Consider the following 26,902-nt stretch of genomic DNA (forward strand, 5'->3'; position numbering starts at 1 on the left):
TTTGTGCTCGCATACATGTGTTTGTGTGTGCGTGTGTATGCTTGTAAGTGAAAGGCCCTGTTGTCTCTGTGGGAGTGTGAGACTGCTCCCAGCTTCAACAATGACAGCCAAAGTGACTGTCTGTGTGCCTGCATGCCTGCACATACCCTTTGCCAGCCACCATGCCAGCTCTAAACTGGCACAGCAAGAATTAAATAGCCAGAGCTTCTAGAGATTATGGCTGGCTTAACAGAAGCTTAATCACATCATATGTGCAGTATAGGGTTAATAGGAAAGGAACAGTGACCAAGAGGAGGAGGGATATATATATTTTACAGTGAGGACTGGAAGGGGACTTTAAAAGGAGATGGGTAATTGTTATTTTAGGTACTTTGCAGGCTACAGCTCTACCACTGTGGATTTGAGTAGAATTAATGGTAGGCGTAGGTTCCCCTAATAAAAGCCTGTTTTACCCTTAAGCCAACATCAACTACCTTCTGTTTATAGGGGTTTTAACTCCGGTGCTCCTTGTGCTGTAACACATCTCACAAAGTTTTTTTCACTGCTGCTAGCTGAGTCACTGAAGTCAGAACTCTTCAGATAAACTTGATGACAGCACACTTCACTCATAACGCAAAGCCAAACGTGCGTTTGTGAGGCAAACCAGTAACCACAGGAGCGACGTGGTCCTTGTTATCGACGGACTGTCAAGCATGATCCTTTAAATTACAGTCAGATTTTCTCTTGGGGACTTTTCTTTACTCCTAAGGTGTCAGTTGGAATTAAATTGTGCAGGTATTTATAAACCGTGATCCATCTTTACCCATTTTGTCTGTAAGTAGTCTCATGTCCGGTGCTGTGTCAGTTACAGGGCAACCTGTTATCCTAGTGCCGACGCAGCGCTGGGCTGGCTGGATCCTTCTAAGTGAGGCAATTATTACCCAACGAATGTGATGATAAGTAGTTAGTATTGATTGGATTTGTATTTGACTACATCCCCCACAACCCCTCCTCTGCAGGAAGAGGCCACATCTGTGAAAGATCCATGTCAATTAACCGACACTGGCCTGTTAACCCGTGTGCCTGAAGTTAATGAAACGTTATTCAATACTCAGATGTGCCTGGTGTGAAACACTGGACATGAGAGGAAGACTCTAATGAAATGCTCCTGCACAGGGTTGGGCTCCAGTGAGGAAAAGACCACCACATTTGAGACTGTACTTCTAGGGCCTTAAGAGAGCCTCTGCCCCCCAGTGCATTTTTGTCATCAGTTTAAAGGTGCAATGTGCAGAAATCGCTCTGCTATTTCCTGGTCGCTAAAATTCTAATAGTTTGCCTAATTTCAGTTTGTGACCCAAACAAGTGTAGAGAATCATTGTACCATCTAAACTAGTGATGCACCGATATTACATTTTTGGCCGATACTGATATCCAATATTTAACATTTTTGTGGCCTTTTTAAGCATTCTATTACAGTTAAATAGTTAACACACACATATGGACGCAGCGGTCTATATGGTGGTTCGAATCCAGGCTGTATCACATCTGGCTGTGATTGGGAGTCCCATAGGGCGGCGCACAATTGGCCCAGCGTCGTCTGGGTTTGGAAGGGGTGGGCCATCATTGTAAATAAGAATTTGTTCATAACTGACTTGCCTAGTTAAATAAAGGTTACAGACACACACACACACCACACTGACCAAAAAGTTATTTTGTTGGCATTTACGTATGTCCCCATTACCAGTAAAACATAATTAAAACCTATTTCTTTCACTTACTTGCTGTGCTGTTTCGTTGTTCATTTGTTCAGTCGTTTCATTCTCAACCAGGATTTCTATGGAACGACGTTTGGGTCTTTGCATGTCAAAAAAGATACACGGCAAATAACAATAAGCTTGTTGACCAATCAGGACCTGAATATGACTGCACGTCACATACTAATTTAATGCGTTCCTACATTTTGTACATAGTTATTACACATTGATTACACTATCACTCGTATTTCATATGTCACAATTCATCGATACGTATGCAATGATGCTGGTAAAGTTGTCTCGCACCTATAGTGCTGGTCATAAAAAAAAGCTAGCTAGCTCATGGATGCAAACAATGTTCGTCCCCAAAAACATAGCAAAACGACATCTGTTTCAATAGGTATATAGTTAGTTAGCTAGCTAACTATATAGCTAGGTGTCATCATCTAAAATAACCTTAATTTATAACACAGGTCTTATTATTTATTTTTATTTTTTAAATTCACCTTTATTTAACCAGGCAGGCCAGTTGAGAACAAGTTCTCATTTACAACTGCAACCTGGCCAAGATAGAGCAAAGCAGTGAGACAAAAACAACAACACAGAGTTACACATGGGATAAACAAACGTACAGTCAATAACACAATAGAAAAATCTGTATACAGGGTGAGCAAATGTAGTAAGGAGGTAAGGCAATAAATAGGCCAATAGTGGCGAAGTAATTACAATTTAGCAATTTACACTGGAGTGATATATGTGCAGATGAGGATCTGTAAGTAGAAATACTGCTGTGCAAAAGAGCACAAAAACAAATATGTGGATGAGGTAGGTAGTTGGTTGGATGGGCTATTTACAGATGGGCTGTGTACAGCTGCAGCGATCGGTAAGCTGCTCTGACAGCTGACGCTTAAAGTTAGTGAGGGAGATATAAGTCTCCAACTTCAGTGATTTTTTAATTTTTTTTGCAATTCGTTCCAGTCATTGGCAGCAGAGAACTGGAAGGAAAGGCGGCCAAAGGTGGTGTTGCCTTTGGGTATGACCAGTGAAATATACTTGCTGGAGCACGTGCTACGGGTGGGTGTTGCTATGGTGACCAGTGAGCTGAGATAAGGCAGAGTTTTACCTAGCAAAGACTTATAGATGACCTGAAGCCAGTGGGTTTGACGACAAATATGTAGCGAGGACCAGCCAACGAGAGCATACAGGTCGCAGTGGTGGGTAGTATGTGGGGCTTTGGTGACAAAACGGATGGCACTGTGATAGACTGTATCCAATTTGCTGAGTAGAGTGTTGGAGGCGATTTTGTAAATGACATCACCGAAGTCAAGGATCGGTAGGATAGTCAGATTTACGAGGGTATGTTTGGCAGCATGGGTGAAGGAGGTTTTGTTGCGAAATAGGAAGCCAATTCTAGATTTAACTTTGGATTGGAGATGCTTAATGCGAGTCTGGTAGGAGAGTTTACAGTCTAGCCAGACACCTAGGTATTTATAGTTGTCCGCATATTCTAAGTCAGAACCATCCAGAGTAGTGATGCTAGTCGGGCGGGTGTGGGCAGTGATCGGTTGAAGAGCATGCATTTCGTTTTACTAGCATTTAAGAGCAGTTGGAGGCCACGGAAGTATTAATGGTGGTCGGACTCATCAATGTGAAGCTAGCCACAATAAGGATTAGCCACAATAGTGGACTTTGAGGTTAGCCTTCAAAATAAAAGTGTCATTGACAGTGATGCAAATGAATACAAATAGTATAATTATGCCATGATTGAATAGATCATGCTAAACGACGTTGGAATGTTGTTATATTAAAGCAACAAAAGACAATAATTTGTTAATTATTTGTTAATACAAGTATTCCTACATCATTGCTAAGAATAGTGAAAATGACTGCAGTTTCTACGGGTCATTTATTTTAGGCTGGTTGTATTGGTGCTAGCTAGGTACCGAGCTAAAACTAGCTAGCTACCCCAGAGGTTGCGGTCAAACATAATGCTTTATTACCAACGCGGTATTGTAAACACATCGTTCGTGGCCGGTGTTTGCTTGTTTGCAGACTTTTTTTTAATACAGCTTTGACAGTGATACTGATAGTAGTGGTGGTGCTTGGCTTGCACATGCAAATTCAGAACAGACAACATTCAATAATAGAACGGTGTTATTTGATGTGTCAAATTAAAAGCTTATTTAACGTGTCAAATAGTGTTATTTGATGTCTATCTTTTTTGACACGCAAAGACCCAAATGGCGTTCCATAGTATGTCGTGAAGCTAATAGCAGTGACGCTATTACTGTGTAACTTCGGTAGGGCAACATCTGAACAATAGCACACTTGGTAACGCTAGTGTGTACCGGTGCTCGACCAGTCAAGAAAGCCAACATCACCCACGACAGAGAACAGTTGATTGTCAAGGGCAATGAATCCCATTATCTTGGCGTTAATGGATTTCGCCTTTGAGTTGTCTCGCTGAAATGGTCTTACTCTTTCAAATGACTGCTCGACTTGTTGACTGCTCGATCCACACAGCAGACATTGTGGGCTAGGGTTAGGAATGCTGTGTACTGCAAAGTTTTACGTGGCGTCGGCCGATACCGATATGTTCACCGATATATATCGTGCATCCCTAATCTATACCACTGTGAAATATATTTTCAATAACCAAAAATATTGTATTTTCAGCTGTTTGAAGCTGGTGTACAAAACTGGAAGTAAAAGACGCAAAAAATTACTTTAGAACTGTAAGCTTAGAAATAGCCCACATAGAAAAGATCTACCACTTCTTAGATCTGTCATTCTCAACGAAAGCAAGTCTATCACACATTTCAAATCAAATTTTATTTGTCACGTGCCGAATACAACAGGTGCCGAATACAACGAATACAACCCTACAGTGAAATGCTTACTTACAAGCCCTTATTAACCAACAATGCTTTAAGAAGTTAAGAAGAAAAAGTAAAAAAATAGATAAGTAAAAAAATAAATAAAAAATAAATGTAAGTAACAAATAATTAAACAAGCACAATTTCTATGTCAATTTAGTCAGGTTACCCAAAAAGTTGTATATTGCAGCTTTAAACTGGATCGGTTGCTTGCTGGATGGAAAATTGAGTTTCTTATTATTTTTATGTCGCAGTTTAGACATTTGAATAGATGCTACAGCTGTCCTTGTCTGTCTGTCCATCCTTCCTGTACTTTTTTTTGTAGCAATGCTACCGTACCTGTTGACTTCCGGTAATTGTGCTAATGCTAGTTAGCAATGGCTTGCGAAACTAATGCTAACTTCCTTCTTATTGCACACAGAGACATAAAAATGGTATAATGCCAGAATCTCTCAGTATTCCTTTAAGGCAGATGTTTACATTTATATAAAGAAAACTTCCACTGCTGTTCATTGATAACAACTAATCGTGTGGTGTTCAGCTGGGGGTTTTGGGAGAGACCACCGCCTACAATATATAATGTCCTCCTCACTCCCCTATCAGAATTGAGTCAGTGTCTACGACCGGTACTTAGGCTACAATTGATTAATTTCAGTCAATGTTATGTCACTGTTTCTTCATCATTATGCATAGATATTGTAACGAATCTAGGATGGAGAGAAGGTAGATTTGATTCTCCAAACTGTGGGCTAAAAATAACTAAAGCTTGCTTCCAGAAAATCTGCAAATTATTGTTATGCTATTTCAGTTAGATAGTCGGTGCAAGGTCTAGTCCTGGCTGTGATGGTATGTGTTCTGTTTTCCAATAGATTTTGTAATGGGTCTTCTGGCAAGTCATACTGCCGGAGCCGTTTCTAATAATGTTAATGGTGACTGTGAAATGTGTCTGCCTGCCTATCCCTCTCCAAATCCATCCTGACAGTATCAACTGCAGCTATTTTAGGGGTTATAAATTAAAATTGAAGCCGGAGCTGATGGTAAAAAGGAGTTTCTCTGTACTTGACACTGAATCTAAAAAATGTTGCCCTACATTTAAAAAAGCATTGTGTGATGTGATCCTAGCAACATCCATGTAGTATTTAATTGCACTTTGCACTGGAGTCAGTTGCTCCCCTATAACACAGTGCAGTTGCTTGGTGCTAGTCAGAAAAGACATCACTCTTCCTCCTCTGGCAGTACCCAGCAAGTGGTTTGTTGTAATAGATAAGGTTGGCCACTGGGGGCAGCAAAGGAGGGACCACCAGACCCTCCTCAATTATCACAACGTTTGGCCTGCATCACACCCCTTAATCTACTTCTGGATGTTTATCCTGGTCCTAGGGTCAGCCCGGTGCTGTCACAAAGCCTCAGTTCCAATTCCTCTTACTACCATCAGTTGATTAAAAAATATTTGGTTTTCTGTCTGTATTTGAATGTGAAATGTATGCTGTTAATTTAAATGGAAGAGCAGGAGGGTATTTTTTTGCACACAGACAGACTGTCACAACTGGAACTGTGCCATTGCCTCTTATGGGTATATCCCAAACAGAAACCTGATCTCAACATAAACTCTCCCTGACCCCTTAAGAAAAAAATAACCCTTAATCTTGGCATTGGTAACCATGACATAGTGCAACATTGGAAATGTCCACACGCATGCAGAGACAACATTGTGTTAGGTACAATAGATGTGCATCCTGTCTAACGCTTTTGGGTCTCTGTGTGACACAGTTTGGTGGTATGTGCGATTAGCCCTGTCTGTCTGTCTGTGCTGGAATGAATGTGTGCTTTTCAGGTGAAAGGTCGAGCGGGGGGAGGGGGAGCCTCATCAGGGATTAACAGTGGGGATTCTCTACTGTCTCTCTCCAGAAAAGGGTCAGGCATAAGCGCAAAGACACGTGCATAGTGATGCTGCGTAAGCCCTCTCTCTGTGCCATTATCCCTCCCCCTTTAATACAGACACAGTAATGCACACTGCTCCTGCATGAGAACAGGTTACAAGTTTCTGGCAAAACAGTTTCTGGCAAAACAAAATAAATTTCGGAATTAAAATAGCGTAAAATAAAATTATAGAGAAGTATTATTAATGAAATTGGGATAAAAATTTGAATTTGTTGTAGAATGCTTTCCTGAATTTATTAGACTTGACATGGAATTGATGGTAACTCTGAGCAGAACACATTTTATACCTCAGTCATGTTCAGCAGTTTCATACAGGAGAATGGAGACCTCTAGGTGTCATTAGCAGACATTGAAGGAGATGTTTGACAAGAAAGATGTTCCTTTTTTTTTAAGTGATCATGCAAAAAGTGATTTCCTCTTTTCTATTCAACAGTTATCATTTATAAGCATCACATAACAAAAACATAACATACCCCGCCTGGTATGGCAAATGCTCGGCATCTGACCGTAAGGCGCTACAGAGGGTAGTGCGTACGGCCCAGTACATCACTGGAGCCAAACTTCCTGCCATCCAGGACCTATATAATAGGCAGTGTCAGAGGAAAGCCCATAAAATTGTCAAACTCCAGTCACCCAAGTTATAGACTGTTTTCTCTGCTACTGCACGGCAAGCGGTAGAGGAGCACCAAGTCTAGGACCAAAAGGCTCCTCAACAGCTTCTACCCCCAAGCCACAAGACTGCTGAACAATTAATAAAATCGCCACTGGACTATTTACATTTGCCCCCTCCCCCCATATCGACACTGCTGCTACTCGTTGTTTATTATCTATGCATAGTCACTTCATCCCTACTTACATGTACAAATTACCTCATCTAACCTGTACCCCTGCACACTTGACTCGGTAACGGTACCACCTGTATATAGCCTCGTTATTCTTATTGTGTTACTTTTTATAATTATTTTTTTACTTTTAGTCTATTTGGTAAATATTTTCTTAACTCTTCTTGGTTAAGGGCTTGTAAGTAAGCATTTCACGGTAAAGTCTACACTTGTTGTATTCGGTGCATGTGACAAATAAAGTTTGATTTGATGAGATTATTGGACTTCCTGAAATTCTTTCTGTATTGAATTTCATTTGTAACTGCATGGTTACTCGCAAGTAAAAAAATGTCATATCTTTATGACACTAATATTGTCTAGATTGCTCAATCTGTTTGTCCAGTATTCCCGGCATGGCCCGAGTATTTGCCTCCCCTTTGCTACACTCCTACACCTGTCCTTGCAGGGAACCACCTGTCCTTGCAGGGACCTCCCGGGTCCTATTTATGGAGGAAGCGCCTCAAACTTCTTTCAGTGTTCAACTTGACTCTCTGCCTGCTCTTGGGTTTCTTGGCAGAACTCTCATGGCAGTAGCAACATTGGGCCATTTTTGTCACATGTAACTCCAACCTTTCCTGTACACTATATAGCCCACTGGGAAACATAACTCATGCTCATCACCTATGACATGCCTTGCGTCTGTTTTGTAAATGCCTGTAGTTGCCGGGTGGAATTATGGGTCATGGCTAGAAAGGATCCAGCTTTTGTCAAATTAATGTAAGTATATATTTTTTTGCATTTTAGTTAACCCTAAACCTTTTCCTAATCTTAACCTAATTCTCCTAACCTGTTATGAAAAGTCAAATCTGATGTTAATTTGACAAAAGCTGGATCCCTTCTAGCCATGAACAGGAATTCTGCCACATTTCCCATTCCTCCCAGAGGTCCTTGAGCTGTTGTGATGATCAGAGGGGCATGTTGTAACAGGATGAGGCATAGATGTATATTTGGATTTACTTTGTTTCACTCAAGTCAAAGTTTGATATTTGAAACTGTTTGTCAGTGTGTTACTTTTAGCAGTTGCAGCTTGATGTAACAACTGTAACATACTGCAAGTTCTAGATAACTTTAATAAATCAAGCATTTTACATCACTTGCTGTTGCATAATTTTCTATGTTTTTACAAAGTAAATTGTATTATTGGTTAATTTTATTCCATTTCAAAGGTTAGTAAAAAGGTTGGTGCCTATTTTAAAAAGGTGGAGACCTTGGCGCCATGTAACCTTATTTAGTTGTTAGGATTTCACTGGTCGGCCATGAGAGCTATGATATATATTTGGATATTCTGCCTGTAGATATGGAGGTTGAAAATACAGCAGAGACGCATTTGATTCGTTGTTGGTAAGGATTTCAGCCATCCCTGCGCTAGGTGAGAATGAGTAATGATTATGATGGGTGAAATCAGTGCTTGTCTCTGGGTCTACATATCGCTGAAATTAAAGGACATTTAGTTCTACAGTATACACACACCTTATAAAACATCTTCCCAAGCTTTAGCTGAGCCGAAACGCAACCCCGGCAACCTCCCCGCAGTGTAATTGTAATTCGCTGCTGTGTTACCCCTCCGTTCCTCTGGCGCTCGTAGCTTCTTCTGTAGAGTTCGACTACCGTATCTTCCCACTGCATCATGTTTACCTAGCAACACGCATCACCCGCTGCCGGCCCTCCCATTGGTCATTTCAAAACGCACCCGGGACCAATGGCAGGGCTGTTACCATGGTACAGTGTGTAGTTGCCGGGTGGAATTTTGCTGCAAGGCACGTGAGTCCCGGAGTCTTCGCCTTGCGTTTTTAATCTCGGGTGTCTGGGAGCTTTGCAAACGTGATTTATTGGAACCGAGTCACACTCCCTCCCGAGAATCAGCTCACATAATACACGTACACATTTATCTATACATTTGTGCGTATACAATCAAAATAGTGTTAATTGACACAAGGAGGCTGCACCAGTTCGGTTTCGACTGTATGTGCCTTACTGTGCCTCTTCGGCGCCAAGGAGAAAGGGGGACTGAATTTGCTGGCTAATTGCTTAACTAAGTGTAGTATAACGTTGCTATTCATATTTGTTGTGTCATATTTTGGAACAAAGATGGATGGTGTCAGTCTCCAGATCAGATCAGATCAGACTGTCAAAGTCCCTGGCATTTTGGAATGAAATTGTTTTGCAGTTAACACATACATTTGGGGACATAATTGTTATTTATTCTAATATATATTAAATGTATTGTTAAGGCTACCTATTGTTATTTTTCTCATCATTTGTATGTTTCTGGTAACACAGGTTTTTTAAATGTTCAGCACATTGAATAATTGTTGTTGGTGACTGTTTACATTCTAATTTGTGGTCTAGAGAACATTCATAATTGAGAAATATAGCAATACCCTGCGACTTTTTAGATTGCCAGTCTTCCCCCAGAACATAGCAAATGCATACACAGTGCAACTGCAGAGCAACCCCAGGTGCTATTGCAAAAGTCATTCTAATGTCCTTGTCCTGCATGCAAATTGTACATTTATTGTGGGTGTGAGCACCCACATCCCCCTTCCCATGTCACCCACCACCTCAGTAACATCGCTAACCTATAACCTGTAATTGGGGTTTAGTTTTTGCATCAACAGTGCTCTCTAATGGAAGTGACATGTGCTGCATAGCTATTTCAAATATCTCCAGCTCGCAGTTTGATAAAGTTGTGTGCTGAAATCTATCCCAATCCTTGCATGACGACAGTAGCTGTCTGCAGTGAAGTTAAAGTTTTTCTGAAGGGGGAACATGCACATTCACTGGCTACCGTGGAGGATGAATGACGGCATGCTTAACCTCGTTTTGTACATCCCCTCCCATCTCTCCAGTTGCTGTTCTTTTGGGGGAGAATAGGGAAACGAATACCCGACATGAACACGCAGGGATTCACAACATTCAATCTCCTTGAGAACAGACAATGCTGTTTCGGTTCCACATGTCACAGGGAATTATTTTCAGAGCTTTCAAAATACCAAGGCTAAATTATCACAACATTACTTAACCTGCCCTTTGTGTTTTACTGGATTGAGATACATATACATTTTTGAAGTCGTCTGTTATTATGTCATATAGATAATAATTTACCCCATTGCCATTTATTGGTGTCACAAGGGTTTAAAATAGTTTATTTTCTTCCTGTGTTTGATCTGAAGAAGAAACAAAGTATATTTTGTTGATGTTGCAAAAAAGTAACTCCGTTTGATCAGATTGCCAGTGTTTTCAGATATTCTAAATTATTGCCTGTTTTGCTTACATTATCCTAGTTTGTGTGACTTGCAGGCAAGTACTGGACAGAATATTTTAATTAGATGTGAACGGTCACCTGGCAGATGTCCCTGTGCTGGCATGAGATATTCTCGTTTTGTGTTTTTTTGTGCCCTATCCAGTTATGCATGCAATTTATGGGAAGTTTAAAGTATTGTTTGAACTTTTCTATAGGAAACTGTTCTGTAGGAAACTGTTATAGCTTCCTTTTTTGCATGACTTCATGTGCTACACCTTTGGTCGCATTTCTAGTGGTCTTACCCCATTCCCCTGACTGTCTACCTGAGGTCTTTAACTGTTTCAGCGGGCACGTCTTTTTGCCTCCGCGATGCGTTTGGCGACGACGAGGAGGCAAGAGGACAGGGCAGCCTCATTTTCTATCTCCGCCCAGATATCCAAGTTGACCAATTCAAGCAGCTGAAGGGACGTCGTCTGACCAATCACGCTCGAGCTGCCGTGGCGTCGGATAGCAACAGAGCCTGCGAACGCGCACACTGGGGGTGGGGAGTGTTGAGCTCACGATCGGGGAAGGCGCGTCAGGGAGAGCGGAGAGTAGTGGCGGTGGAAAGCAATAAGAGAAGGGGAAGGGTTTTGCCAGTGTGCGTGCTTTAGCACAGAAAAGGTGAAATCATTCTCAAGGACTGGTAGAACGAAATTAAGCTTGCAGAATTAGACATGGTGAAGGACAGCAAACAAATAGCTGTCTTAGTAATTATTTCTTGAATAAACTTGAGGTACAGGAAGCAACTTTTGTCATAATCATGACATCGAATAAACTTCTGAAAGATAGAAAGTCATAAAGAGGCTAGAGCTTCAAGTTGACTCAAATATAGTGTCACAAAATGCTTGCTTTACTTAATTACATTACTGATTCTAAAGTAACTTGTTTGACTTTATCCAATACCTTAATAATTAGTTATAACTCACTTGTATATTTTCCTTATGCTCCATCGGACTCATTATTTTGTTATAGATTGAGATGAGTTGGCAAGTTTTTGCCACAGCATGTATACTAGTATCTCGTTCAGGAACATTGTTGCGGTTGTCATTTTCAGATATTGTGTGAATAGTGGTAAGGGCTTTTATTTGGGCATGTGCACCCAGTGTCACCCCATCAATGTAGTCCTTGTCTCTCTCTCTCTCTGTGTGTATATTTATAGATCTACACACAGTTATTTAAACTTTATTTAACTAGGCAAGTCAGTTAAGAACAAATTCATATTTACAATGACGGCCAATGACGGAACAGGGGCAGAACGACAGATTATTACCTTGTCAACTCTGAGATTTGATCTAGCAACCTTTCGGTTACTGGCCCAACGCTCTAACCACTAGGCTACCTGCCGCCTCGAAATATTGTAACACACACAGCTACATGATGTCAACCCTGATACTTTTCGCATCCCCCCCTTTTGAGAGTAGTTGTGCCACCAAGTTGCTCCTCTCCATTTATAGTAACAGGCAGATATATATATATGCACTGTATGTATGTATGTATGTATGTATGTGTGTGTGTGTGTGTGTATATATATGTGTATGTATATGTGTGTGTATGTATGTATATGTGTGATATATATATGTATGTAGTGTGTGTGTGTGTGTGTGTGTGTGTGTGTATGTACATGTGTGTGTGTGTATGTATATGTGTGTGTATGTATATGTGTGTGTATGTATGTATATGTGTGTATATATATGTGCGATATATATATATATATATATAATGTGTATGTATGTTTGTGTGTATGTATGTGTGTGTGTATATTGTATGTATGTATGTATGTATGTATGTGTGTATATATATAGTGTGTGTGTGTGTGTGTGTGTGTGTGTGTATGTATGTATGTATGTATGTATATATGTATGTATATATATATATATATATATATATATATATATATATATATATATATATATAAATAATGTATGTATATATGTATATGTAAAGTGTATATATATCTGCCTGTTACTATAAATGGAGAGGAGCAACTTGGTGGCGCAACTACTCTCGAAAAGGGGGGATGCGAAAAGTCTCAGGGTTGACATCATGTAGCTGTGTGTGTTACAATATTTCAAGTACCCCGCGTGTAATTTCACATAAACAGGGAAATAAAACTATGCGTAATGTCTCCTTGCTGTACTGTGACTCTAGGTAGCCCCGATAATTTAAGAGTTTTAAAGATTAATGTGCATGGAGCTGCGTCAACTCCGCTGCTATCGGAGTGTATCTCCACAGCCCCCCTGCGCTCGAATAGCTGTTGGAACAATCCGCATCACAGGGTGTGGATCCGGAGCCGGCCAGAAAGGGTAGCCAGCACAGGGAGTAATAACGGGAGAGGGGTGAATATGAGTTAATGCTACCCGGGAAGAACACCACCTCGGAGGTGAATATCCTGCAAGAAAAATCAGAGGATTGAATGAAAATATAGTTAATTGTTTGACCTGGAGGTATCAAAGGCGACAGGAGCGTGAGGAGAGAGAATCGAGCCACGTACAAAAGCTCCGAACTGACTGGCAGCGAACGACTGCGTAGAAGACAGTGTGAGAGGGAGGTGACAGTGTTGAAAAGTCTATTGCTTTTGATCATTTGGATCTACGGAGTATTGGGTTTTGTTTTAAAGGCACGTTTTTATTTTACTTTCGCGGGGATCAAGACTCACTTCCGGAAACCCACTTTATTTTTTGTTGAGCAGTCGCAACAGTTTTTGAATCAAAACTGACGAACAGACTCCAAAACCGGAATATTGTACTGTCGTCAATGTCTTGTCAGACGAGATACGTCAATTAAAATATAAATATTATCTGGGAGAGTGCGGACCGGATCTATTGCTATAAATATTATATTCAAGTATTTTACATTCTGTAGTTAACAAACAGCCTTTGCCACCCAAGTGAACTGGCGAGAGAGAAGGATACATTGTTGCTGCGTATGAGGACGCGTCTCTGCCACATCAAATCAAAATTTAATATTCACCTTTTTTTATCATCAAGAGAGGCGCATTGACTCTCCCTAGATCAGAGACTTTGGAATAGAGAGCAAGAAACTGACACTGAAAACGGTTTTACTTTTGTTGTGCCTTGGAATACACTTACTTGCACATGAGCACTTTGCTTTGTCATATTTATTTTTGCATGCACGTGTTTATTTCTTCTTCCTGCACAGATAACATTTTTCACAAGCTAAAGGTTGTTGTCACTCGCGTTTTTAGTTCCGTGTCCCTCTCCTCCCACCCTTTCGACCTGGCAGCGCTTAAGGTCACCAGTTAACTGCGGACTTCGCTAGTTCCGTTCAAGGGGGAAGGGAAGATTTTCATGTTTGTGCATCTGGTGGAAGAGACAAAGACAAAAAGCTTTTACTGTGGATGATTTATCTCTCTGAACTGTACCTTTTGTGTCACTGGATTAAACCACGAGGTTGAAGTCTGGGAAAGAAAACAGCACAGATGTTTTGGATTGCTTTCACCTGCTTATTTTTTGACTGATTAGTTCACAATAGGATACTTACACGGAATCTAAGAGGCAAAGGCTATTTTTAGAGTGATGGGGTAAATGGTGGTAGTTGGAAATTGAGACCCCCACCCTCAGCCCACCAACACTTCCAGCTTTAGCTCTGGTTCCATTGTCAGCTGCTGAATTATCAAAACTGGAAATCCGAGTGGGGGTCCTGTCTCAGTCAAGCTCCCAGATATACATCTCACCCTGTTCTACTTTCTGACTGTATCGTCTTTGTATCTTTGACTGGAATTAAACTTATTTTTCAGCACGGAAAACAAGGAACAATGCATGAGAAACTGCACTTATAAGAAGCAAACTTGAGTAACCAAATATTTTCTTCCCCATATACACAGAGAAGTATATATATATATATATATATATATATATATACTATATATATATATATATATTAAATAAGAAATAGCTATGAATTATATAAGAATATGTAGTTTAAATAATTATATTATATTTTTACGTCAGAAATAAATAAGCATTGTTGCCTGAAACCCAGTTCATTGCCTTAGAGAAACATAGTAATAAAGAATACCGAGGAAAGACGACGTGAAACTTTTTTGGAAACAAGTTAATGGTGCCTTTTTAGTTTCGTTGGTTCCTAATGTCTCCACCACTTCAGGATTGAATTGTTGACAAAGAAATATTTTTGTGTGAAACCCTTACATACCTGCCTTTCCGGTTCAAACCTGAGTTTTATTGTTGTTGGATGTATATTGCTGGATTGCAGAGATTTCTGAAGATTTCTGAGGCGAGGATTACCCCTTCACTCTACACTTGATGCATCCTCATAGTTTTCCAAAGTAATTTTTGGAATCCCCAAATTATAAACTTTGACTTGATTTCTGGGATACAGCAGCCCAACACACAAGAGTTTCAGATGGTGATCACTTCGTCAGTGGAGGAGAAGTCGCAGCCTTCTAACAGAATGGTCGCAAATCTGCCGACCGAATCCTGGATCAACAACCCAGAGCAAAATCGCTACTTACCAACTCAGTCACACCTACTCCGGAAACCGACAAAAAGTTAGTACCAATATTGTTGGTTTGTGAATGAGTATACACACTCACAGTTGAACAAACAGACACACACTCACTCACTCTCTCACTAAGCACATGTGTTGTTAACTTTTAGTGGATCAATCTAAGCAAAGATAGTTATTTGTCATACTTGAATAATGAGTGTGGAATTATAAGTGGTAAAGTATGTTGTTATTGCATCACCTGTGTAGTTCTCTGTGAGACCCCCTCCTCTCTTCCAAAAGGTTCACCACCTCTGTGGGATGATGTCATGAAACTTTTGTAGCATGTGATATCCTCAATGCTCTTAGTTGAGATATGAGTATTGTGTATCCTTACATGTTCATCCTGTATGACACAAACTGATAAGACCGATGTTCATTATAGCATGAGTTGGATCAAGATGTGTTTGTCTATGGCACCAACTTCCTGGTTTCTCTTGGTTGGTTCAATGCTTGTAAATGTTCGGTGTTGTGAGCTGAAGCAGTTTGTGGTCTCTGACTTGAGGATTGTTTATGCATAGTTTTGACTTGAGCGTTGTTTTTGCGTAGTTCTCACTTGAGTGTTGTTCATGCATAGTTTCTGCGATCTGTGGTGTTGATAACACTGTGGCGCTTATCATCCTCCTCAAAGTCATGAACAATCACAAAACTGTGTGCCATTGTAAAAAAACTAAAAAGAAGCAAGCATTATACTGATGACGTAATGAGAGGAGGGCGAGAGAATCGGGGAAAGACCTATCCATTCTTTCCATAAGAGTCGGAGGATTAAACTTGAAGCTGCAGAGCTCCATTGGTCGGTGGCCTACTACTGTTCTCATGGATGCATCAAGTACAGTTTTCATCATTGTTGTAGAGCACTTCGGTGGAAAAGCATACACATGTTTTAATGTAGTAGAATGGAACTAATACAAATATTGTAATGTTTTGTTACTGGCATAACAATGATGTAATTACAGAATCAACCTGTTCATATTGTTCTGACTTCATTTTCTTAACTCAGGTTGGATAAAACCATTTTTTAACATCTATCTCAACAATAGCTGTGCTAGAGCATAAAAGTTTATAATTTGAAGTTGTTTTAGGTTTATTTTAATAGGGCCGGGGATTCCCAGAAATGCTCATCACAAAAACTCAAGCAAACCCCACCTAGAGGAGTTCCACCTAGGAGACCCCAACCCCCTTCCCCTTCTCCTTTCCCACAATTGTCTCCAGCCACTTGTTCAAACAATTCTGGGAATAAATTCATTCCCTTTCAAGGTTACTGTTGCCCAGGTGTTACTACTGCAGTCCATTGATCTTTTGGTCCCAGTGTTTCCATGGATGGACACATGCCTTTTATGTTCTGCACAGCTGTGCTCTACTTGTAAGAGTCATGTGGTTCACACTTCAGCGTGTTTTACCATGACAGCCAGGCAGCTGGGAAATCCTAGCGAAGCTGGGAGTTCCACTGTGTGTGTGTGTGTGTGTGTGTGTGTGTGTGTGTGTGTGTGTGTGTGTGTGTGTGTGTGTGTGTGTGTGTGTGTGTGTGAGGTTGCAAAACAACTTTATTGATCTGAGTGTTAAACCTCATAGCCTGTAATGGGGCCCCTCCACCTCCATGTGTCCTATCCTTTTCTAGGGGCCTGATGCATATTCTTTTTCATTCTCAGGTTACGTTTGTATCACCTCTGTTGTGGAGATTCCCTTAAAGTTTCACAGGGTTACATAATATTTGACATTTGGGCAATTCACAGTTTATTTTACGAGTAGCATGACAGATTTATGTTGTTGCTGTATAAGTCAAGTGCTTCACGGAATCCCTGCCCCTGGGGAATTGCACATCTTATGTTCTGTCACGTTTCACAGTATCTGACTGTTGTAGATTCTCACTGTCTGGACCTGCTGGATCAATACAGGTCAATCAAAAGCAACACCTGGACCTACAGGGGTTTGAACTACTTTTGAACACCAGGCTTATTATTGTGTTATTACAGAGGATGTAGCCTGTTTTATTAATGACAAAGATACCTTAGTGTGGTGACATTCAGGCAGTGAACAGCCAGGTCTGTGTTAGTACAGGAAGCAGCTTGTGGAGATGGTGATGCCTATTCAATGGACGGAAGAATAAATGTGGAAGTGGAGGGAGAGTTGGGGTGGGGTAGATGAAGGCATGAATGAATACTGAGTTAGGGAGACAATTTTCCAGTTTTTGTAATGCTCTTCTGTTTATACTTTAATTTTATTATTTATTTGTGGAATGTTTTCCCATTCTTGCCTAGTTCCGGCATTGGCTCAAGAAGGGAATTCAATTATCCGTCAATCGTTTATCCACTTAATGCTCTTTAGATATAAATTACTTAATTGGCCCATTTTTAAGAACGTTTTCAAACAAGCAATCTAAAGCTTCTACGAGGACGACCACACCAGCCCCCCCCCCACTGATCCCAGCATGGTAGCAGGAAGGCACTGACACCGCCATTGGTCAGACAGTCAATCACAGTCAGTCATGCACTTTGTCCATGGATGTGCCCTTGATGCTTTACATTGTAGCACTTATTTTAAGGTCACAGCTTTCCATGGTGCCGTTTATCTCAGGAGTTTCCCATAAAACTTAAGCGAGTTATCGGCATGCGGCTGAGAGGCCAGGATAAAGGTTGGGTTGAAAAGTGAAGCACGAGGAGGACACTTGTTGAATAGCTGACGGGATTCACCTTGTAGACTGCTTAGTGTACAGTAGTTTAATGCAGATTCGCCCCCATAAGCCTTAAATTGGATTGCAGCTTGGCTCAGGAAAGGGCTGTCTGTGTCCCTCGCTGGCCTGTCGTCCCATCCTCCTGCTGAGAGACTCCCTTTCATGACAGTGAGCCGCCACTGAAGTGGGCACAGTGTCTGGGGGTTACATTGACATTTAGAAGCTGGTTGGTAGAAGTCTAGTAGATATTAAACAAGGTTTCTGCTTGATCAGAAATAAAACTTATCATGCACTGAAATAACTTGACTTGGTGATTATCTAAGTTGGTGGCCAGAACATTTTGGCAGTTGGAAAGTTATTTAGTCGCCCCGCCTCCCCTCAACCATAACTATTTCTCACTGGCCAGACCTCACTCCTCATATTGCTATCTCTATTGGAGGGGGGTAGGGAGATGGTGACACTTCGAGTCCACGTTTACAGTTGAGTGCATAACTTTTTAATGTTGCCATTATCACTTCCTAGTAACAGCGATTTAGCAGGCTAATTGTAAATCAACACACAGCTGTAGTTGTCAATTGTAACTCGAAGCTCCTCTCTGGACTTTAAGAGGTATCAGACTCTGTGAGACATGAGTGGGAAGTGCAGTCTTTATACCCTCATATCTGAGTGACTTTACAGCTATATCCCCCTTTAATTTAAGTTATTTTTATCTGAGTATCCAACTGACTCGTTCTCTGCTGCCTATTTCTGTCCTCACAGTGTGGTGCGGGCGGAGCGGCCGTGTGTAGGTTACTGACTTAGTTTTAGGGCCCTGAGTAACTGGGTAAGCATTTCACTGTTAGTCTACACCTGTTGTTTACAAAGTATGTGACAAATAACATTTGATTTAACTGTCTGAAAGATGCTGGAGAGAAATGTAACATGCTTGAGAAAGAGTGTGACTTTCTGTCTGGTTCATTTATTTTCTGTCTGGAAATGTTGAAGATATGATAATAGTTAGGCCAAAGGTAAAGGCATGGTGGGAGCTTCTTTTCCTGAAGTAGAAGAACAAGAGGGAGAAGACGAGGGCCATATCAGAGCTGGGGAAAGAGAACAAATCTCAGGTTAGGCCCTCTGTTAGTGGAGTTTGGACTGTGAGACTGAAAGCAGCGGTATCTGAAGCAGTCACACAAACACCACGTCCCCACCGCTGCCCTTTGCTCCTCCCCTCCCTTCATCTTGTTTGTTTCCTGCACTAATTTATGGTCTAAAGGTGAAACGTCTCGTCCCCTTGCTTACTGTGGTTGAGTCATGTTTATCCTTCTGACTTTCCAGTAAACAAGATACTGAAGTTATCATTCATTCCCCCCTCCAAGAATGTGACTGAAGTGATGCAATCAATGCTCTTGATTGCTGTGTTTTTAACAAGATCCCCAGACTGTATTGCCTGTTGGACTGTGTTGTGTTTGGTGTGGTTACAGTTAGTGGCAGGTGCCTGTTACAATGAGCCTGTCCTCCTATAGCTCCTCCCACCAGCCTCCTCTGGTGTAGAGGTGGTGGTGGTGGAGTGGTGCTCTATAAGCTGCTGTCCCTTGAGATTGTCCCCCTCTGTGGAATGTGATTCATGTGAAAGTTGGTGTCATGTGGAGGTAAACAAATGCACCATCCAATAAATCAGTCTGGATTGAGTATCCTTGTTGTAGCTTAGCTGGGAGGAGCTGGTATACAGGGTTAGGGGGGACCTCTCTGCAACGCTCCCAAGTCTGTCAAAATGGCCCTTTAGTCTTCACCCCTTCGCTTCACACTAGTTAAAAACGTTAAAGGGTAGGAAGCATGAGTTTTTACTCACCAATGTAACACAGTGTGGTCAAAGACATAGTAACTTAGTTGGAGTCATGGTTACCTACAAGTACAAACATAGTTATGTTTTTGGGTTATTACGTATTTATTACCTTATTCCTGGATAGCTTCTAAACTACCCAGAATGCACTATTTCTCAGTAATTTGGAGGATCTATGCTGTGCTACTGAGTTTGTATGCTTGCTCAGCAGCTATCTTAAGCTGGCTAATGTTAGCCAGTAGCCATGCTAGTATTTAATTCAATTCCAGACCATGTGTTGGCGGTGGTGACCTACAATCCACCAATCACAGGAAGTATGATGTAAACAAGAAGTAGATGGGGCATGTAGGGCAATGGACACGGCAGGCTCTAGTGCCTTCGTGCAGTGGGCTTGTCTGTTCTCCTTTTTGTTTTTGTCAACTTTTCGGCATGTTCTCTAACGTTAGCTGTCTAGTTAGCTTACTGGATAAGATAACTGCAAATAGCTAACATTCTTTGATAACTGGTTAGATGGCGTTATGTGTTTATAAAACTTTGGTTTACTTTAATGTAGCAATAAGCTAGTTGTTAATAGCAACTGTCTGACTCGTGCTCTAGATAACGTTAGCAGCCTGGTAGGGCTAACCTTAGCAGGCTAGTTGGCTAGCAACCTTGCAGGTTGATTTGTAACAATACAATACATTCATGAAGTATTTGCTTCTAAATTGTCTGAAAATGTAATTGAATGCAATAGTCATGAGTGCAAACAATTTGGTTGAACTTTAAGTTATACATTGTGTTAGTTTACCACCCCTTCGACCTCCTCTCAACCTCCCCTCCCCAACACCCCCTTTGATGACGCAAGCTTGAAAGGAAAACATGTTATTGTGTAGCAGAAGCAGAGCTCAGTTTGCTTGTAGCCTGTACCTGCAGCCCCAGCCGTCCCACATCTCCTAGCAGACAACCCCCCCCCACCCCACTCTGCACCCCTCCCCCCCAGCCTCTCCCCTGCTGCGCATCACTCACAGTATCCACGCTGACACAGCCACTTCCATTACGGAAAGCACATAAAACATTTAGCAAGCAAACTCTCCCCTGCCTCTCTCGCTCTCTCTCTGACTCTCTCCTCCTCTCTGTCTTTCTCTTGTTTTTTCATAAGTAAAAAAGTTGTGACTTCCCTCTCTGCTTCCTCCACCTGAAGAATCAGACTGACCTCTCCTGTTGGCAGGCAGGACTAGGTGGATAGCTGCTGCCTCTACAGGAGCTGACATGCCCAGGCGGCTGCCCACCAAAGGAGCTTGGTCACTCTGAGATCGATTAGAGCTGGTCAGTCTAATGAGTTAGTCCAGAGCTGAGGAGAACCTGCAGCCGTCCTAAGATGTGAACAAGCCCTTCTCAAAGGGGGGTGAGAACCTAAGGTCCTTTGGGTCACATTTGAAACTTGTTGGTTAAGGGAGTGGTTTAGATGCTGTAGGTTGCTAAGTTTTTGCCAACGATGCCAAACACCTGACCCGAGAGGCATGGGAAAGCTTGCACAACGTCGTGTGTGTGTTTGATAGCTCCTGTTGTGCCAGCAGGGGTTTCAGGCAGCAGATTAGCTTCAGTCGTTGCTGACAAGATGGGCATTTGGATTGGCCAGCAGGAAGAGAAACATAATTTAAAAAAATACATCAAACGCTGGGTACTAAGCACATCCTCATCCATACCAGCTCTCTCTCTCTCTGTTGTAGAAGTTGTCGAGCCAGAGCCCAGAAAGTACCACGGCCACAAATCGTCCTGTACCAGGGCTGTCGTCGGCCCTCCTTTCCCATTGCATTTGGGAGAGGATTTAGTTATATTTGTATGTACTGTGTGAGCGCTCAATTTACCAGTGTCACTGTTTGATGAGAGAGGTCGACCCAGATGGTTGTTATTTATAGCTTTCAGTCTGACTCAGCTTTGGGGGGCTGACTGTCTAAAGTTCATTGGGGGCATAGCGGGCGTGTTGGGGTAGAGGGGTCGGTACGAGGGGGTGACCAGGTAAGGAGAAGCTGGCATGGAAACTCTAGTTTGATGACACAGAAATTACACCTCATGGGGACTTTTGAGTCATGTACCTGTTACTTGAAGCAGTAGAGGATTTATCATTGTCTTTTATGTAGTGTTCTGTTTGACACTGTGGCTGGTCTTCAGAGACCTTTTGGGTGGCTGCATGTTGGACCCCTCCTCCCTCTCAACTGGCCCCCACTGCTACACCCAAACACAGACGCTTCCACTCGAGGGACACACTTAGGTTTCTGTGGATCACTGGGGCGTGTGGGGTGGGACATCACTCCTGCTCCTGTTCTGATGAATAATCTTGTTTCCTCCTCCACTTTGACTCACAGTGCCAGACACAGGGATGACATCTTTCACTTCCTGAGAATCCTACTAGCCCCCCTTCCCCCCTCCGCTCCACTCCTTGCTGCTAGATGTGTTAGGCACAGTCAGTGTGTGGGTGGTCAAGAGGAAATGAGGAAGAGCATTGGCTGCTCTCAAATAAATAAAGCACTCTGTTGCTGCCCGCCAGCCGGCGCTGTGAGCAGGCCAGTGATATGAGGAGGTTTAGCTGGTGTCTGGGCATTAGCAGGTGGAGATTGTCACCAGGAGGACAAGGAGTTTTTCCTGACCTGGACTCAGTTTATAAGCCTAATCGGCAGTCAGTTCACTCCATAGGATGGCTCACACTTCAGTGAATGCCCAGAACTTCCTCCTCTATCAAACTACTGTGATCGGTCATATGATGTTAGGTACTTCCCTCCGGCCTGTCTTCATCCTGTTGGATTGTATCCGAAGCCAAGGTGGTTGTATTTTCAGTCCAGTGATTGACAATGACCTGATGTACAAGTCAGTCATGTCATGACAATGATCTGATGCACCAATCATGTTGGGCTGTGCAGGCTGGAAGCGGACATTACCGCTGTGTCCTGATTGGATTGTTGCCCGGCATGTGGAAGCAAGAGTATGACATTTGACCTTTGAGAAGTAGCTAATAGTCAGGGTCAGTACAGTGAGGGTCCAGAGCCTTTACACTGAGGGACATACTGAGATTCTAGACAACTAGAGGTTTCATGTGGAGGGACACACAGGTACATTATGACATAGAACTTGACAGATGGAATGTCATATTCATGATGTACAAGCAGCCAGTCTTGCATACACACATTACATTCTATCTCTCCCTCGCTCTCACACCCCCTCTTTCACAGTCTGGGCCTGAAAAGCGCAGTGTCAGAGTGCGCAGTATTTGTGTCTCAGCTGTGCCTGTCCCTCAGTGCCAGCGAGCCGGCTGTTCCGGGAGAGAGGAGCATGAGTGTCCGCAGTGACCTGACCTGGCCCAGACACAGTGGGCACCTCGAGGGCATGGGCTTAGCTTCCCCTGCCACACTCCCTCGCTCTCGCTGGGTCTGCACTCTGCATGAGGTCAGCTCAGAGACAGTTCTAGAAGAAGATTTAGCTTTTGGAACTTTCTATTGACAGTGGTGCCTTCTCTTGTGACCACTGACAATGGACAGGATCAGTCAGGAAAGTAGTCTGGCTGTCGTCAGCGTGACAGAAGGGAAAGTTTTCTATTTACTGTTGTTCTAAACACAGTAACTTGTTGGCAGCATTGAGTTGCTGTCTTCAAAGTTCAAGGTGATTTTACCATTCACAGAGGGAGCTCTAACGTTACTGCGTTACCTGCCTGTTACCTGGCTCTGTCAGTTGTGCCTGTATGAGAGCTTGGAGATCCTGACCGGACAGTGGAGAGATGACGGTGGTCCTCCTTGCCCGTGTTGTGGCGGCGAGTGTGTTAATGTGTGTTGTTAGCATGTCAGTGTACCAGCCAGGCATCCACAGTGTTGTTGCATGAGTGGGAGGGTAATGGACACCAGTGACTTGTACAGTGGGAAACCGGAGGCCAAAAAGCTTCCTTTTGCTTTTTACACTCTATCCCTTCCTTCCATCATCCCCCCCGCCTTTTGCCCTGTGTCCAACTTTGGCTTGGTGGCACCACTACTCCCGATACCCTAACAGGGTATAAGAGGGGCCGACACGGGCGGGGGGAGGGACGGTGGGTTCAGCTGTTAGCCTTACACCCCCCCCCCCCCACACCATTTCCTTCCTGTTCCTTAGAGACAGATAGTGGGCTGGTCTGTTGCTATGGTGACACACTGATTGGCAGCTGTATTTGGTCAGCTGTAGAGAGGTGTGGTGGGATACCTCATGGTCCATGCACGGTTAATTGGTGCAAATGATTACTTCAGACACCCCTGTCTGTATATATTTAACCCAGTCCGATTTGACACTTGAATAAGTGAGGATGAATTCTACCCTGTGCAGTACACCTGTGTGTCTGTCTATAGATGGCTGTGTGCCCTTACCTACTATATTTTATTAATATCCAGCCCCATTAGAGACAACATTTGTGTGAGTGCTTTGGCCGGTTGGGTGAGAGAGACTGGGTGAGAGAGACTGGAGGAGAGCGAAATAGAGGGAGGGCGAGAGCGGCATTGTGGGAAGGGTTGCTGATACAGCACAAGCTACCAGGTTTATTTATAGAGACCTCGCCGCCCAGCCCTTGGATACTAGCAGCCAATGAGCAGCCAGAGAGGAAGGGGGTGTCACACTCAGGAAGTTCTCAATGTGTTCAGTTCAGCATTTAAAGGAACAGTGTGACATTTCTCAGTGCTCTGCAGATAGCCCTCATAACTATCGTCATATCCCTCCCAACTGAGGCCAGGGCAGAACAAGGCCTCTCATAACAACAGCAGTTTCAGTGCGTTATGAAATTTCTCTTCTGTTTTTTCTAGACCGGTTTTCTACAGTTTTTCTCGCAATTCTGATCCCAGTGCATCTACAGTCATTACAGTAGCATGAAACCACAACATTGCAGGTGCAGCTGTCCTTTAGTTTGACCATTTAAACGGTGTTGTATTGTTAACCTCTCACAATGCATGGCCAATACTGATGGAGATTTATTAAACAGTCTTTGCTGTAGAACATTGTCGTATTGATCTGAAAGGCTGATTAACTGTAACACTGTAAGCTCTGGATACAGGTCTGGTGTGAGTGCGGTTACATGCACACAATAATGCAATTATTGTGGATAGTCAGATTAATATAATAGTTTGATTAAACTGTTTACATGCTTTGCAAGAAGAAGGATTTCCATAATAGTCCTGTTTACATGGACACATCTGAGATCAGGCTTCCTGGAAATAAATGTTCTACCCCAGCGAGCATATTCCATTTCGAGTTTGGACAAAGTTTGTATGCGAATACGACTTCTAAAACGCATATATGTTTTTCCAAACACACTTCACTTGGGCTAAAGAGGGAGGCTCGCTCTGCTGGTGCTAACACATGCGCAAATCAAAGACACCGCTGGAATGTCGGCGTTCACATGTCCTAATAATTAAAAAGATTGCTCAGAAAAACGGGTGTTTTAAGATGAGCAGAGTAAGGTGTTTACATGACAATTGCATTATCCGCCTAATCAGTTTAATATTGAATTATTAGTGTACCGGAGACATACTGTGTGTGTGTTTCAAGTTTTATTAGTCGAATGTACAGGATACACATGACGTACATTGTTCAATAAGGTGCTTACTTGCAAGTTCCTTCTTAACAACAGCAATAAGAAATATTATAAATATTTGTGTCCGAGTGTTTCTCTCTGTATCTGTGCTGAGACAGAAAGCAGTTTGAGATGAGTCGCGTATGTAATGTTTCCTCCTTCCCTCTCAGCCCACTCCTGATGCCAGTGGTGGGACTCATCCTGTCATAGGAGGGAATGCGTGCAGTCACCCTTCAGGATTGATGGTGCTCAGACGTGCTGTTTTGCACTTTGTTTAAACTACGGCCATTGATCGGCGGGCTATTTCAAGTTGTAATGTGTCGTTGATAAATTTCACCCCCGTTATTCCTCACTTTAAAAGCATTGGCTGTGAAATATCTCATCAATTTTATATACCCCCTTTTTTCATATTCTTCTTTCTGCACTTTACCGGAGACATGCAATTAATCTGTTGGTTTTGCAGGACACTAGCACGGTGGTCAAGGTTTTCATCAGCAATTTAGGACATTGCACTGTAAGATGCGTTGAAAGGGTTTGCACTAAAAGTAACCAAACCATTGAACAGGATATGCTGTTGGTACTGTTCAGTAGTGTAAGGTCATTGGTGCCCCATGTCCTCTGTTTAATCTTCCTCACATCTGGAGGGAAGAACAGAGTTGGGGACGGACAGACTGTATAAATTAAGGGACATCATTTCCCTGTCTTTTGACATTTGACCGGCAGCATTTTTAATTTACCGGACATTTGAGAGATTTACCGGACCCATATGCATTGGATGCATAACCTGATTAGGGCGTCCACCCAGAGTGCTCAGAATGACAGAAATCGCATTTCACATGATGGTAATTCATATTAACAGAACATGCAAGTTGAGGATACAACGATGTGCGGTCCATCTTACTGAATTCTGACGTGCACTTTGAAGATGTTAGAATAACTGCACGTTTACTTTTCCTCAGCCAACAAGAAGAGTAATGAACAGTAAAATCACTAGCCTATGTCAATCTACTATCCCCCATAGTGGAAATGTTTACATGTTCTATTGGTCAGCTTGTCGAGAAAGAAGTAGCCTATTCCAAACAGACTCTGGGACAGTTGTGGGACGATAGATCCCAAATTCATACAACCAGTAGGCCTAGGCTACATGAAAAGGATTGATGCAACCGATCAAAACGTTTAGCTTCAAATGTTGATAAAATATTAGTTCACATTATAAGCCCAGCAATGCGCACAAGGTAGTAGGCTACGCGCGAATGTTCGTTCCATAATGCCGTTCGTGGGAAAACACCGTTAGCAAAGCGTACTGCATATGCGAGTGGTTTCATGTGACAGAGATGGAAATATCTGTTAGAAATGTAGAAAGAGGGAGATCTAATGTGCAACAACTAGCACGGGTTGCTAATATGACTAGTATTGCGCTTTGGCTACTGAACAATGAAAGAAAAGTTGCTAGAAATAATTATCTCGAATATGGTCTGGTTTTGGCTAGGCTACTTTGAGGCAAGGTAAGACATGCCTCATATGGAGTAAAATGTTCATGTTTCAAACAATTAAGTATATGTTTTCAAAATGCGTACTTTCTCCAGCTCATTGCAAAATGGTGTGTGACACGCT

General features: G+C 42.3%; 1 protein-coding gene across 5 annotated transcripts in view; it reads left to right on the forward strand.

Moving 5' to 3' along the window:
* The window catches only part of LOC106578455 (dual specificity tyrosine-phosphorylation-regulated kinase 1B), a 70,410-nt gene that overhangs the window by 28,254 nt on the left and 15,254 nt on the right, over positions 1-26,902 (forward strand). For 2 of the 5 annotated variants that reach the window (XM_014157274.2, XM_014157278.2), the window contains exon 1: positions 14,618-15,245. The exons of 1 other annotated variant lie outside the window; for it this stretch is intronic. In XM_014157274.2, the coding sequence (XP_014012749.2) occupies positions 15,101-15,245 (145 nt within the window). In that variant the 5' untranslated portion in view covers positions 14,618-15,100. Of the gene's footprint in view, positions 1-14,615; positions 15,246-26,902 lie in introns of those variants that run through there. 2 more of the 5 variants (XM_014157267.2, XM_014157286.2) reach the window with 2 other exon arrangements.

This window comes from Salmo salar, chromosome ssa02, assembly GCF_905237065.1.
Source record: "Salmo salar chromosome ssa02, Ssal_v3.1, whole genome shotgun sequence".
In the NCBI taxonomy this organism is placed as follows: domain Eukaryota; kingdom Metazoa; phylum Chordata; class Actinopteri; order Salmoniformes; family Salmonidae; genus Salmo; species Salmo salar.